General features: G+C 42.5%; 1 protein-coding gene across 1 annotated transcript in view; it reads left to right on the top strand.

Moving 5' to 3' along the window:
• The window catches only part of LOC144756172 (E3 ubiquitin-protein ligase TRIM39-like), a 45,650-nt gene extending 33,763 nt beyond the window's left edge, over positions 1 to 11,887 (top strand). The window contains exons 8-10 of the mRNA XM_078645753.1: positions 92 to 112; positions 202 to 228; positions 8,092 to 11,887. Coding sequence (XP_078501879.1) covers positions 92 to 112; positions 202 to 228; positions 8,092 to 8,624 — 581 coding nt within the window. The 3' untranslated portion in view covers positions 8,625 to 11,887. The remainder of the gene's footprint in view (positions 1 to 91; positions 113 to 201; positions 229 to 8,091) is intronic.
• The last annotated feature ends 2,751 nt before the right edge of the window (positions 11,888 to 14,638 follow it).

Here is a 14,638-nt window from a genome sequence, read left to right as displayed (position 1 = left end):
AACTGCGATGGTGGCTGGCCAGTAAAGCAATAAATATTCAGCGGTAGAAAAGTGGAGGTAATAACAGATTTTCATTTTATTTTTCCCACAGAAAGATTTCCTGCTGAAGTTGGTAAGTTTGTTCAGTAGTACATATAAAGATTTCATTGTGATAATTGAATTTGTGTTCTTAACAAGTCTATATGTTTCTTTTTCCGCCAGAGTTGAGATGGGCCCGCAGCTTTACAGGTAACTGAGGATGCTCCTCATTTTATGTTCTCCCCCACTTCTTTTCTCTGTTGGCCTGTGACTTTCCTAGCATCCCTTCTTTGCAAGACCCATTGGGCAGTGTGAAGTGTAAAACTGCACTTAGGATTAGAGTTTACCATATTATGCTATCGTGTTTTCTTGTGTTTACTACTTTGATAATGTAAGCAACAAACTATATGACAAGTCTACCTGTGCCTCATGGAAATGTTCTGCTGCATCCTGTTAGATAGGAGAAGGCTCAACTGGGAGAGGATGTAGCCTTACGGCTAGAGCGGTCGACCTCGAAGCTGGGGAACCAGGTTCGAGTCTTGGCAACAACGCTCAACATCCTGTAATTCCGGGCAAATCATTGAATCTCTGAGCCTAACAAAAATGAATGTGTCCTTCTGTAACAAAACTAGTGCTCATGTAAAGATCTCTGATACCCAATGTCTCGGATCTAGTTTGCGCTATATAAAACGCAAAAAATATATATATATATATTTATTTCTACGTATGCCAGGGAGGAGGACAAATAGCTATCCTGCTGAGTGGAACTGTCTGGTAGGTTTGTGAAAAGTGATATGATGAGGTAGGTCAGTTCGGTGTTGGGCCATGCTTTGTATGTGTGCATGAGGATTTTGAAGAGTGCCCATTTGTAGACTGGGAGCCATTAGCGGTTTTTGAGCTTCGGAGGATGTGGGTGCAAAGGTAGTTTGTGTGTGAGTTTGGCTGCTAAGTTCTGTATAGGCTTCAGTTTTCTGGTCAATTGTCTATGATGCCTACATGGAGCTTGCTCGTGTTGAGGGCCTGGGTGACTCTTCAACTACTAATAGGAAGCCACTTGGAAAATATTCTTGGGTAGCTTGAGTGTGTAACAGAACTCCGAGACTGCGTTCACTTGGCTAGTTGTAGTGAGCTGGTTGTCAGCTACTATTTTGAGGTTCTTTGCATGCTTGGCCGAGTTGGGAGTGGTTTAGAGTTTACTCTGTCACCAGGTAGAGTCCCATAGCAAGTCAGCTGGTCACCAGGTGGAGTCCCATAACAAGGTTTCGAAGATGACTGTGTCCGTCTTGTCTGTGTTGTGCTTGAAGCAGTTGTTTTTCTTCCATCTGGCAACTTCAGACATGCATGCAGCAAAATTGGTCTGGTTGTTTGGTGCATTGTTGTAGCGGGAAGGATGAGCTGGGTGTCATCTGCATACAATATCAAATATACTCAGTGGGAACAGGTGGGGCTGTGTGCGTTGAACAGTGTGGGACTGAGCAGCAATCTTTGTGGTACTCTGCAGATGGCTGCAGCAGCCAAGGTGAAAGGAGTCAGGCCCACTGACAGGGTGCAAAATGAGCACATCCAGTTTAGCACAAGTCCTTGAATGCTTCCATCATGCAGGCATTGAATGAAGATTGGGTGGGAGATTGTCGACGCTGGCCGATAGATCTAATCGGATGAGGGCCGGGGTGTCTATGTCGATTATTATTCGGATGTCATCCGTGGCAGTGATGAGTGGTGTCAGTGCTGTGGGTGGGTCTGAATGCTGATTTAATGGCGTTGAGGAGGTGGTTGTCATTGAATTGTATGACTAGATGTTTGTTCATGACTTTTTCCATGACTAGCCACGAAGTGCAACAGAATGAAATGCTATTAGTTGGCTATTGTCTTAGGGGCGGCTGAGGGTTTCTTTAGAAGAGGGAGAACTGTGGTGTCCTAGAAAGGGTCTGTGTTGATTGAGTAGTTCAGTATTGTGATGAGGGCTGTGTGTTGGTGGGGCGTCCAGACCTTTAGTGAAGACATGGTGCAGGCATGTGTCTGAGGGTGCCCCAGACGGTATGGATTGCATGGTTGCTGTGGACTCTTGGGTGGTAATGGTGAGCCAGGTTGTCAGGTTTGTCATCTATGTGTTGGGTGTGACAGGCAGGAGGGTGAAAAGATGAAGGGGTCTGGTTGGCACTTGAAGTTGTTGTAGATGCTGGTGATGTTTCAGCTGAAGAAGAGGGACAGCTGGGTACAGAGGTCCTGTGAAGGAAAGTCACTGGTGGATCTTGCTGCTGGACAGGTGAAGTCTTTCACAATGGCGAAGATTTCCTTGGTGCTGTTAGCACTACTTTTGATGCGGTCTGTGACAGCAGAATGTTTGGTAGGTTGGTTTTGTTGGAGGTAGCATCTGAGGGACCAGTAGGTGACACCCTGGCAGTGTCCGCATCCGCGTTCTAGTTGCTTGTAGTGGCATTTCGTGCGTCTGAGCTTTTCTATGAACCAGCTTGCATGTCCTCTGGTTCGGGTCAGTTTGTGGTTTTGAGTGGGCTGGGGTGTCTGTGTAGGAGGTGATCCAGGAATTGAAGTTGGAGATTAATTTGGGGATGTCATTGAGGTGTTGCTATCAGTAGTGTAGGGGTTCCATGGACCAGGATTCTTCTAAGATCTTTTTTCATTCTTGTGATATTTTGGCGATGGCATTCCTGCGGTGGTCGGGGAAGAGTAGGTATAAGTGAACGAGGGCGTGGTTGGACCAGGTGATGGGTGTTATGGGAACAATAACAGCAATCCCAACAAGGGCTGTTCAAGCTACACAACCACAATTGGGGATTGCTGTGATTAGCCCAGTGACTGAGGATGCCGCTTATGTTGCAGTTGATGGTGATGTAGAGTTTGAAAGGTGTGTGTTCTATGTTGCTGTTGGAGCTTGCAGAGGTGTTAGAACATTGGATGTGCTTTTTGAAAATGATAGCAAGCCCACCTCCTGCTCAGTTAGGCCTGTCCAGGCATTTGATCTTCTATCTGGAGGGGGTAGCCATGGTGATTTTGAGACCCAACATGGGAGTCAGTCAGGTTTCGAGCAGGAAGAGCAGGTCCAGTGAGTGGTAGTGCAGCAGGTCCCAGATTTCTGTGGCATGTTTATTGATGGTGTGGAAGAGGATAGAGAGTGGTGGGGACCGGGAGTAGGAGTGTCTGATGTGCATGGTTGTTTGTGTAATGTGTGTTTGGTGGGGTAGTTGTAAAGGGGGTGATGGAGAAGTGGCAGGTGCAGCAGGAAAAAAAATTGTGTGTCGGCTAGCATGACTCTGCAGTAAGTGCTAGAAGGTGTGTCGGGTTCAGGGCAAGGAGGGTAGTAGTGGAGTAGTGTGGTGGTAGGACGACTAGGGTCCTGGTGCTGGGCACCAGCGACCTGAGGACAGGCGCTGAAGAACTTACTTTTGGGAGGTCTGCTGTATGCATCTGCGCTGCAGCCATGTTCCAGTAAGAATGGGAGGGAGGAGCTTAAGAGTGGTGGAAGACATTTAGCATGCAGCGGGAAGCAGACGTGGAAAAGGAGGTGGGAAAGGACACCAAGGAAGGAGAAGGGTGCATAGGGGGGCAAAATAGTGGGAGAACGACAAAGCAGTTAGAGGTAAGGGCGGCAGAAACACTAGAGAGCGAGATTAGATTGAAGGAGAAAACTAGGTGTAATGGCTGAGCGTGAGGCCAAAGAGAACACACAAAATCTGGTAGGAGGAATGCTTGCAATTTGTCTAACCACTCGCAATCGCTTGGGGGTAGCATTCTAACCCATCTCTCTTTTTCACACCATGCTACTTCAGTTTAGACCCTGCCCTATGCAAATCAGTCTTCACCCTGCTCCAATAGGAGCAGTCCAGACCGAACTGCAAGGCCAGGTCCTCCCTGAACCAGAACAAAAGCATCCCAAAAGTTGTTTCGCCCTAATTGCTGCTCTTCAGTTTTGTGTACTTGATTTCTGTGGCACAGAGTGAGTGCGAAACCAAAGAGGCCACGGAAGCAAGTAATGAGTGGGAAATTCAGTAAAACGAGGAAAAGAGCGAGTGTGAAGAACCACCAATAAAGAGTATGGAATGCAAAGAAAAACATCAGCTTCAGGGCTTGGCATAAAAATGGAGTGAGACTTTTCTGGAAAACAGTACTTTCCACTGTAATCATTTAGGTCTCTGAGCAGTGATAAATAAATGCCTGTGTCTGCTTATTGTGGTTGTTTCCAAATGGTCAGTCTAGATTGGGTTTACAGCTCTACTGCTGCAGAGCTGGAGAGGGTGCTATCCCAGAACCTCGAACAGGAAGTCAGAAACTGCATTGTCATGTAGGTAAATCACCTACCAATTCTGCACAATGAATCTAATTCCAAGCAGCTCTTTGTCTTGCTAGTGACAGTTCAATCACAATCGCCACATTATTTTTTTTTTTTTATCCTTCTATTATTGAACTGACCATATGCTGCTTCTAAAGAATTCCGTACTTTCACCCTTTTCCCTAGTTTTTACATAAGGTGAGAGTTCTTTCTGCAGTTGCTCTAACTCTCATAGTAAGAAAAGGGGACAGAAAAAAGACTGGAAGGAGCAGAGATAACAATTTTTAACATATCGGGTACTTTAACATAATCCAAAGTTCCTTGCCCAGAGCTTCTTGACCTCTAATTATTATTGTTGTTGTGTGGTGTCCTTCTAGGCACTACCTTTCCATTTCTGTTGGATAGTGTGCTAAAGTATTGAGTGGGGCCTTGTTGTTCTATCATCTCATTGACTAGTGGCATTGGATAGTTGTCAAATCGTATTACTTCATTTACATTCTAGACCGGAATACAAAAACTGACACTGCTATTAGGAATTGGTGCCAAAACAATCCATGAACTCCAAGCAACACAAGATGATTTGATAATGCTGCTCTCTGGCAGTTTCTTTGTGTCAACAGCCTTGATATGCCTCTGAAATGGAGTATGGGCTTTGATGAATTGCGATTCTAGAGGGTATTAAAATGCAATGTTGGATGAGATTGATGTGACTATTCTTTTACCAGGGCTACTAATTCCAGTCTATTCAACAGGCCTTATAACCCCCGTCTGTTCTTGTCTACTTCTCTCTGCTGCTTTCCTCCATCGGAGCAGAGACTATCTGGTTTCCTTATTCCAGGAGGATGAGTTCTACCCCTTTGTCTAGGATGGGCAATGCTACCTCTAGTAGTCTGGAGTCTGTTATCAGAAGCAGGGTAAGGGGTACCATATGACTGGATCTTATGGTGGTCCTTCTACCTTAACTGGTTCATGACAGTACATGGAGAACTGCCACTGTACAGGTGCAAAAACAACAGCTGATGGACAGAATGCAGAACCATGTCATACATTCACCCAAGTACAAAGATCTGGGCCTAAATCCATCTTTTTTTTGCTCACCATGCCATTCCAGTTTGAACCTAGCTGTATGCAAATCAGTCTTGACCGTGTGCCCCACTGGAACAGTCCAGCCCGAACTGCCAAGCCAGTTCCTCCCTGGACTGAAAACAAGCATCCTAGGACCGGTTTCGGGCTGTCAGCCCTCATCAGCCAGGATAGCTTGATTCCAGTGGCATGGAGAGCACAGGACTCACGTCTGAGCATACCCGTCCCACTCTGGGTGACTGTTTTGCCATTGTGCAACATTCCGTCCATCATCTTGTGTGTTTTGCTGTATACCCTATGTGGGAAGGGTATGCCCAGACGTGGGTCCCGTGCTCACTAAGTCACTGAAGTCCAGCTATCCTGGCTGAAGACTGCTGATAGCCAGAAACCGATCCTAGGATGCTTGATTCCGGTCCAGGGAAGACATGGCTTGGCAGTTCGGTCTAGACTGTTTCCATGAGGCACAGGGTCAAGACTGATTTGCATATGGCCATGTCTGAACTGGGGTGTCTTGGTGAGCAAAATAACAATGGATTAAACCCAGATCTGTGACTGGGGGTTAATGTTTTGCCATTGTGCAACATTCGGTCCATCATCTTGTGTGTGTTGCTACTGTATAGGTGGCAAGAGTTACTTTTTGTACAATAGTATATGGGCCTTTCCATTGTTCTAAGAACTTCCTTTCTGGTGTAGGTAGAAGAGGTAATACTTTATAGTACTGGATTGCTTTAACCTGGTGTTTCAGTTAAGAAACCCCACTGGATATGAACAGTTTCTAGGGGTTGACCCACACTTCGTGTTGTGCTTTTTAATGGGGTGAACATATTGTTACCAATCCTCCAACCCTATTTTTCACCTGATCAGTTGGTAAGTAGCATCACGTACATCTGATGCTGTGGATGCCCACTTTAGATAAAAAATGCCTAAGGTTGACAACACCAGTTTAATCATGTCACTGTCACAATATCTCAAAACAATAGGACGAGTTACAATCCTTTCTGTCTTCAATTGTAAACATTTTTCATGGCTAAAAAAACCTAATCCGGTCATCAATATTTCATCAGTAAAGGACGTCTCTTTTTACACCTGTTTCGACTACCTTCTGAAGTAAACCTACTCATCCCCAGCAGGATGAGGAGCAGGCCCCTCTTGTCCCTGATTTTCCTACCACCATGATGCCCTTTTGAATTTATTCATTTCTATCTATGCTTTATTCTTTGGTTGACTGAGTAGGCTGTAGCTAATTATCCGTAGTTCCGTCAGAGGAGGAAAATCCTCAGCCTTTTCCCCTGTCCTATAGATTTCTTTTCTAAACCTTATCCCAAAGGCTTGCTGTTTTTAATATAGCTTTAATATCTAGCATGGGGTGTGTACCTGGAGTAGCTGCTGCCTAAAAGCTGCCCACCTGGCAGGGACTTACAAGTAGCCTATTTGTTGTCTCTGCCTTTCAGGGGCCAAGCAGACTTTATGAGAAATCCCTGGATATCTTTGAAGGACAAAGGACAGCACGTTTGGGTGAACCTTGGCATTGGCTATAACATCAGTAAAGATTGTGGCTTGGACCCGTTGGTTCTGTGACATACCAGCAGCTCTATCATTGAGGGCTGTTTGTAGGGCCTCATTTTCCTGTTATTCAATTCAGTAATGTCCACACATACGTTTCTGAAGACCTTAGTTCTTAAAACATAAAACGCCTTGTATCTGCAATTGGCTTGTAGATTCCTAGTATAAACCAGCTATATATTAGTACAATTCGTAACCACTTATAAACATTCAGATTGCGTCATAGTTAGCTGAAAGTGACATTGTCCCTTAGCGATTGGTCATACATCCACATGTAGGAGTGCTGGGTACACTATGGCATCCTATCGATCCACACTTCTCAGACCACGGTGAGCTAGGACAATATGCAAGACACTATTGGGACAATGTCAACATTATCTTTATTGAACCATCGGAGTAGAAAATGAGTATACAAGTGTGCATCATTGTCAAGAGATGCTGGATGGTTGTTTTGAATGGGCTGCTTCCTCCTAGGACTGCTGTGATCTTCAACCCTCATGCAAAGAAAGAAGAATGGGCTCTGTTGGAACGACTATAACCATTTTCTTTTAAACATTCTTCACCGCAGCCCCCATCCCATTAGTCATACTACTTCGATGGACACCTGCTGTGTTCTGAGATTTTTTTATCTAGGTATGTCGGCAGCATAATATAGCTAGTCATTATTGGCTATTGTTTCATTTGTGGTACGTACTGTGCACCTGATGTTTGGCAGTTTAGAAAGGATCCAAATGCCGATAGTAGATATTTGTGTTTTTAATATAAAAGTAAGTATAATAGTATATTTGGCCAAAAAATCCAGTGGTTGTGGCAACAGTCTGTGATATATTGTCATTCAGTTTAAGGATGGATAGTTCCTTTATAAAACACATTGAATTGTATGAAAGTGCTCTCTTTCCAAGCTGGCTATCCAAGAGAGAGAATGAAGAAATATATAGCATGCTTTACATGCACACATCACTAGACTTGAGACTTTAAAGTAGAGTCTTTTTTTCAGTGTATATCGTTAAAAAGTTTCAATCTAATGAATTTAGTTTTACGCTGATTGTGAAGTTATTCTGATTGCCTAGAAGTACCATGATTGTTTTGAAAGGAATGGCATAGCCATGCTCTAATTTAATTTATTTTTTTCTCTTTAGTGGACGTGATTTTAGACCCTGAAACTGCTCATCCCATTCTTATTCTGTCTGAAGATCTGAAAAATGTGAAGAGTGGGACACGGAACAAGAAACTGCCCAATAGCCCTAGAAGATTTATGTATTATCCTTTTGTCCTTGGACGCGAAGGCTTCAACTCTGGCAGGCATTATTGGGAAGTGGAAGTTGGGCAAAAGACACGTTGGATTGTTGGAGTTTGCAACGATAATGTGAACAGGACAACAAAGAGTTCCCTCACACCCAAGGATGGATATTGGGCTATATTCTTGGTGCATGGCAAGTCTTACGGTGCTCTGACCACCCCTCCATCGCGCATCACCCCAAAAGTGAGCCCCCGAGTTGTTGGAGTGTACCTGGATTACGAGGCAGGGAGACTAGCATTTTATGATGTGGATGCACGATCGCGGCTCTTTGCTTTCCCTCTGTGCTCTTTTACTGGTACCCTGCACCCCATTCTCTGCCCAGATCACAGTGATGGTGGAAAAAATACTGGAGCACTACGGATCCATCAGTAACTGGGAAGGGAATCGAGGTTTTATATGATCGGTATACAGTGTGAAATAAGAGCAGGTCACCTGCTGGCCAAATAACATGCTTTATTTAAGGTACAAGCCACCATTCAGCATTTAATGCTGGGTCTAGTATTCTAGCTGCTAAGAGATGTGCCCACCTGGTTTGACAAACCCGAGGCTGTCACTAAAGGTGGTGTTTGTTTGCTGCATAAACTGTGACTATTATAGGTCCTGGTGGATTTTCATTTCGGAGTCTGTCGCATTCCTACAGTTCTCCATCCTTTGTGAGAACCCTAATTCTATTACTTAAATTATTCAAAATCTGTGTTTTTAATTGTTTTTAAAATACAAGCAGTTACTTGAGTGGGACAATGCATACCTGTTTAACAGATTGCTTATACTTGCGGAACCTCTGCATGTTTAAACTGAAACTTGCACTCATCTATATCACACTGTTTCTTTGAAAGTGCTTTCCAGCGAATTTCAAAGTTCTTTATTCATTGAAGGCTCAAAAATGTGACCTCTGCAACTGTGTAGTGTCTGTCAACAGTTTTCTCAATGCACATAAGGTCAGGGACTGACAGGAAATGTTTACTTGTGCTTAAGATATAATTGACGTTGACAAAATACTACACACAGAGTAATTATTTAATAGACCTAGAAACCAACACTACAACCTTTAGATTAAATATTTTGCAATGCAATGTGGTACATACACTACAAAGGTTAAAATAATTTAGATGACTTAAAATGTCCTTAAATTCCTAATCCTGCACTTCAAATTGGACGGCCTGTCAGTCCTGTTAAGTCCACCAATTGAAATCTGTCTACTGTTAAGTGCACAGGATTAGAATCCAACAAATGCATAGGTTATTAAAAAACAATTGTATGCATAATTCTATATATATATATGCAACATATGCCTTGTGCAATTATATGCATTGGAATCCAGGAAGGAGGGGAGTTGAGAACTGAAAAGGTCACCTGATTGCTGATATACTGCCCACATGATTAAATAGTTCCTGGAGGGTCTTAAATGTTAACCTTCTAAAGCCTGCGCATAAACATATCCAAAAATGACCTCACATCTAGAATCCTTCCAGAAGATGAATCTCCTGAATATGACCTAAAACCTGACTTATTCAGTGCGGGTTACATCCGCTTGAAGGAGTAAGAATTGATGAGTTGTGAGCTGTGAGCTGTAAATACTCCTGAGCCCTATATGGCAGTTCGTTAGAGCAAGCTGTCCATAGGAACTCTTAATCTTTCCTTCCAAAGGTATTGTGCATTTTCTTACCCAGTATGAGATCCAAAGCAGAAAGTGTGCCTCATAACTTGTAAGAAAGTACTAAAATATTATTTAGATACGAGTAATGATCAAAGTAAGTAAAAAGAACTGTTTAAAAAATATAGGAGTCTTCCTGAGCTGATTTGGTACAGCATCTTTAAAACTATCTATAGCTAAACTGACAGTATCTTGTGTTAACACTTTAATTAAAAGCAGACAGTCCCCTCACAAGGCCTGTTTTTGAAGTGGTAGATCAGAAAGCTGCTAACTTCTCAAAATATGTTGCAATGAGTGGGATTTGCAGAGTGGCCACTTGAGTATCACTCAACCCACATTTTGGGAAGTTCTTGACCAGAGTGCAGTAATTACGAGCAGGGTACATTGGGCACTTCATGAGTCCATGAATCTGCCTGTTGGCAGGCCCCTAATATATATGTTCTCATCTTACTACTTGAACAAATATAGTTGCTGCTCGCACCAGTTCCCAGGTAGGTGGACGATGCTGATAACCACAGGCACGATTCAGAAAATATTTTCTAAAAAGAGAGATGTCATGTTCCAGAATTTTGACTCCTCCTTTCAAACATTGTTTTCTGGATGTTGCAACCTATTAGTGCATGCTCGAGCAGGCTTCTCTCAGTTTCCCCCTGCTTTCTCTGTAAAGAGCTGTGAAGTACGACACTGCTGTTTTTCGACAGTGGAGCTGTTACTGCTCTGCTGCCAAATGTGCTTTCCCCACTTATATCGTATGACAAACATGATATTGGGTAGCCCCTTTGACATCATTCCTGTGGACCACCACGCACGCTGTAGCAGCCCCAGATACGGAAAATGCTCAAATACCCCGGAACTAGTCAGAAACAATTCCCTAGCATGTAAGAAACCCTGCCTTTCGGTGTTTCAAAGACACGCCCTCTGCATTAGGAACTTTTCTTTGGCAATAGAGTAAAACTGGTGGCATGCTAGGCTAGAATTTTTTTTTAATCTAATCTAACACTTTTTTCACAAGCTTATTTTGGCAAAAAACCTTAATGGAGAACTCTAAATTAGGCTGGCTTACCATCGGTGGATGGAAGTGGTACTTCTGTCCTCTCATGTACTTGTCAGCCCACCCACTCAACTGTACATGTGACCCTAAGTCTGGTTACCCCGCCATGGAAAGACCACCTTTCTAACTACAAGTATTTGCACTTCAACTTTCTCCACATTCATTTACGATCTAAGAGTTGGCCACTTTTAATGCTTTGGTAGGTCTGTAATCAAACGACGAGTGAGGTGGAACCCACAGCCCCATAGAGAATGGCACAGCCAATCGTGGAACTCTGGATCTGGAAACTTGGAAGTTGGCAGGCTACCTTGACATGAAGAACCGGTCGTTTTTCCTTTTTGAAAATTTGTTCTTCAGAAACAAACCCACATAGAGAAGGATTGGTGCAAAGTGAATGTTCTGTTGATTGTCTGGGACATGTTCAATGTTTTCCTACATGGCACTGCCTTGCTGTCTAATAGTGCCGAACTCCTGTGGGTGAAAAGTTGTCAGCAAGGTATGTATAGACTATTCGCTATAGATTCTCATTGGTAGAGAAGACTACAACTGTGCTGTCGGGAATCCAAATAGGAACTAAAACGAGAGGAGGGTGAATGGTGAAATTTCTATGGCAGATTGCCTGGTGCTTCCTATGTCTAAATGAGGCCCTTAATAGTATTCTGAAACCTATTGGCACCTGGGTCTTTTGAGAGCTAAAGATGCAAATCAGTCCATGTTCCAGCATTAAAGTTCTAGCTTAACAGAATGTCTCCATGCGCAAAAATAATCATAGGACTCGTTTAAGAAAGGAGGTGTTCTTAGGCATTTCTTATGACTTGCATCTTTCATTAACATTTTCAAAAGCTCATCTGCTTTGGGATTTTAATGTTGCTTTGGAGCATGCAGTATTTGAACAGACACCACCGTTATTAAATGGCAACTTGAAAACTAGTTCGGAGTATCTTATTTCCTCGTAGTTACTAATCTTCAGAGTTGGGTAGAAAGGAAGCACTGTACAAAATATCAAATAATTTAACCCTTCATTATTTGCCTTCACGTTCAACTGACGTTCACTTATGAACCTGTAGATTTGTAACTTACCGATTTTGCCTGCCCTCTTTCGAAGCAGAGGCGGACTGTTCATACTTTTGATTTGAAGATGACTTGTGACTTTGCTCCTGGATTAAACTGTGCTGGTTTGTCTGATAAACCTTGGGTTACGTAAGGCAGAGAAACATGCCAGAAAAGCTAGTGTATGCTGCATGTTGACCATATGGTGACAGGATGATTCATTGAGTTGAATGTTTGTCACTGAACCCCTTTGGTCTCCTTTTGTTAAGAGCGCAAATTCGTGGTATCTGCAAAATGCAGAGCTAATGGATGTATTTCATCCATTAGAGCTTAAAAAATCTGATGCAGGAAGTACTCTTGAAAGGTTGGACCAGACTGTTGGGGTGGAGGCGAGTACTGGTTCAGGATTTCTTCACTTTGTCATATGTGCTGTCGTTTATCCAAATGAAGGGACTTGCAAATGGATGGAGAATCCAACAAAGTAGAAGGAACTCATCCAAGCACATCACCTGAAATGGGTAGCAGCATGAAGGGATGATTATATACTGCAGTATTTCTTCATAGAGGCAGCCCCTTCATCATTTACTACCATAGTGGGTTTATTTTGGAGCCTGGTGGGTCGTGTGGGGTAAATTTCCAGTTCTTTCATGGTTGATAGATAAGCATATATTACAGTGTTAGAATGTTGTCCTCTATTGGCTCCAATAGGGTGTTTCCAGGCTCCAAATTTTAAAGACGTAGGGGTTATTTAATGTTTTATGTTCAAATCTTTCAGTTGACTAGTTTAGGTATTTGTTTTCTGGAAGAACAATACTTTGGTTGGCGTTTTTAGTAGCGTATTTTCTTAAGATTCTGGCATTTACTGCAAATCATTTCCCTCAGTTTCTTTGACCTCCTTTCCATCACTGCTCAGGACAGCTCACTGCCTGCCGGGCAATTTGTTGCTGTAAAGCCTAAATCAAAAGGCTATATCTCCTCGATATTTTACAGTCCAAACATTTGCAGTACGTAGAGCAGAAGACATTCATGGTAATTATCTGTCAATACTTGAATCACCGGCTCACAGGACCATAGAGATGAGAACATTATGCAGGTATTAGCATATTGCTTCAATGGTATTTGTGAGTTTACAGTGTCTCTGTGTGTCCGAAAGATTGCACAGGCTCTCATAAATTCATTTTCAAACACAATATGCCTATTCACATGTGGAAAAAAGTCTATGCCATTGTACGTTTATGGACAACCAATGTATAATGCAACGGAAAAAAAAGAGAATACCATTTAAAGAGCCATGTGTGAAAGATGGCTCAACGAGGGGCACGGCTTTTGATTAGATGTCTTAAGTGTTTAAGGATCAGTGTTACTTGTGTCCACATTTTCTTCATGGTTTAGTATTTCATGCGAGTGTTAGGTTGAGGCTTTATAATTGTCCTGATGTTGCAATAATACTCTGTCTTGATGTTTTGTTGTATGTGCTTGTTTTGTTGTATGTGGTATGGATGTTGTGTGTATGTGCTCTTTTGCTAACAATGACTATGTTGTATTCCTCAAAGTATTTAAATAAATAAAAAATTCGGACTATTTACTAATTGAATTTTCCTATTAGAAGCACGAAAAAGATATATCTAAAGGAGCAGTTAAAATACAGCCCATTTTTAGGTAATTGGTTTTGCACATTTTAATGTAATTTGAACCTCCGTTCCCATAGTAGTGACGATGACTTGTGTTTGCAAAAATATGTTCCAAATTTCCTTTATGAACTGACAGTAAATAGGCTGATTGTGATCCCTACCCTGTCACCAGTATATCCATTGTGACACATCGACATGAATTTCTAGAGTCTGGGTGAATTCACCCTCTCGTGCACTATACTGATTGGATGTAGGCAGCAAATCCTCACTTACAGTGAACACATTTTTAATAAATATTCCTTATTTAATAAAGTATTTTGTTGAAAAACTGTTTCTTATTATAGCCTGCTGTGTTCATTTTGCAGGTTTAAGCAGTCTTTGGTTCTGACTCATCTTAATCCTCCTTATGTGATAGACTTTTAGCCGCAGCTTCATTACCTTAGAATATTCCCTAGCCTGAGTAAATCCCCTTGCGCGACAGTAGATGGCTTCGGTCGACTCTGCATGGTGTCCACGCCAAAAGTTACAAGTGGTGCCTGTATAGGCGCCACCGAAGCATACAGACCACTGTTCCTTTTTCGGACCTCAAAGAGGATCCGGGCATTTTGCCAACTTCCAGTGTGCCTTTTTGAAATCTTTTTTTCCAGGAGAGGGACCACATCACTGCGTCTTGTGTGGAGTATAGGACCATGAACCCAAAGGCCATCGGTGTGCAGGCAATTAAGCCTTGACCCTTCGCTATAAGACTTCACGCTCCCACAAATCAAGGCCTCGTTCTCCGGTAGTTCCTGAAAACAGTGGGAAAAACCTGAAAAAAAGAGCTCCAGCAGGACAAGTCTACCAAGAACTTTCCATGAGCAATAAAACTTCAATTGTTATTGAACTTATTCAGCAATTTTTCATGCAACTTTTAGATTATTATAAGTAGGTATCTCTTTCTGAAAACCTCATAAAATCAAGATCTCTAATCTACATGCAGAATATATTGAAGACCATTGTG

The sequence above is a fragment of the Lissotriton helveticus genome, chromosome 5_1, assembly GCF_964261635.1.
Source record: "Lissotriton helveticus chromosome 5_1, aLisHel1.1, whole genome shotgun sequence".
NCBI lineage: Eukaryota > Metazoa > Chordata > Amphibia > Caudata > Salamandridae > Lissotriton > Lissotriton helveticus.
The sequence above is the reverse complement of the archived record's forward strand: the minus strand, read 5'-3'. Positions and strand labels throughout refer to the sequence as shown.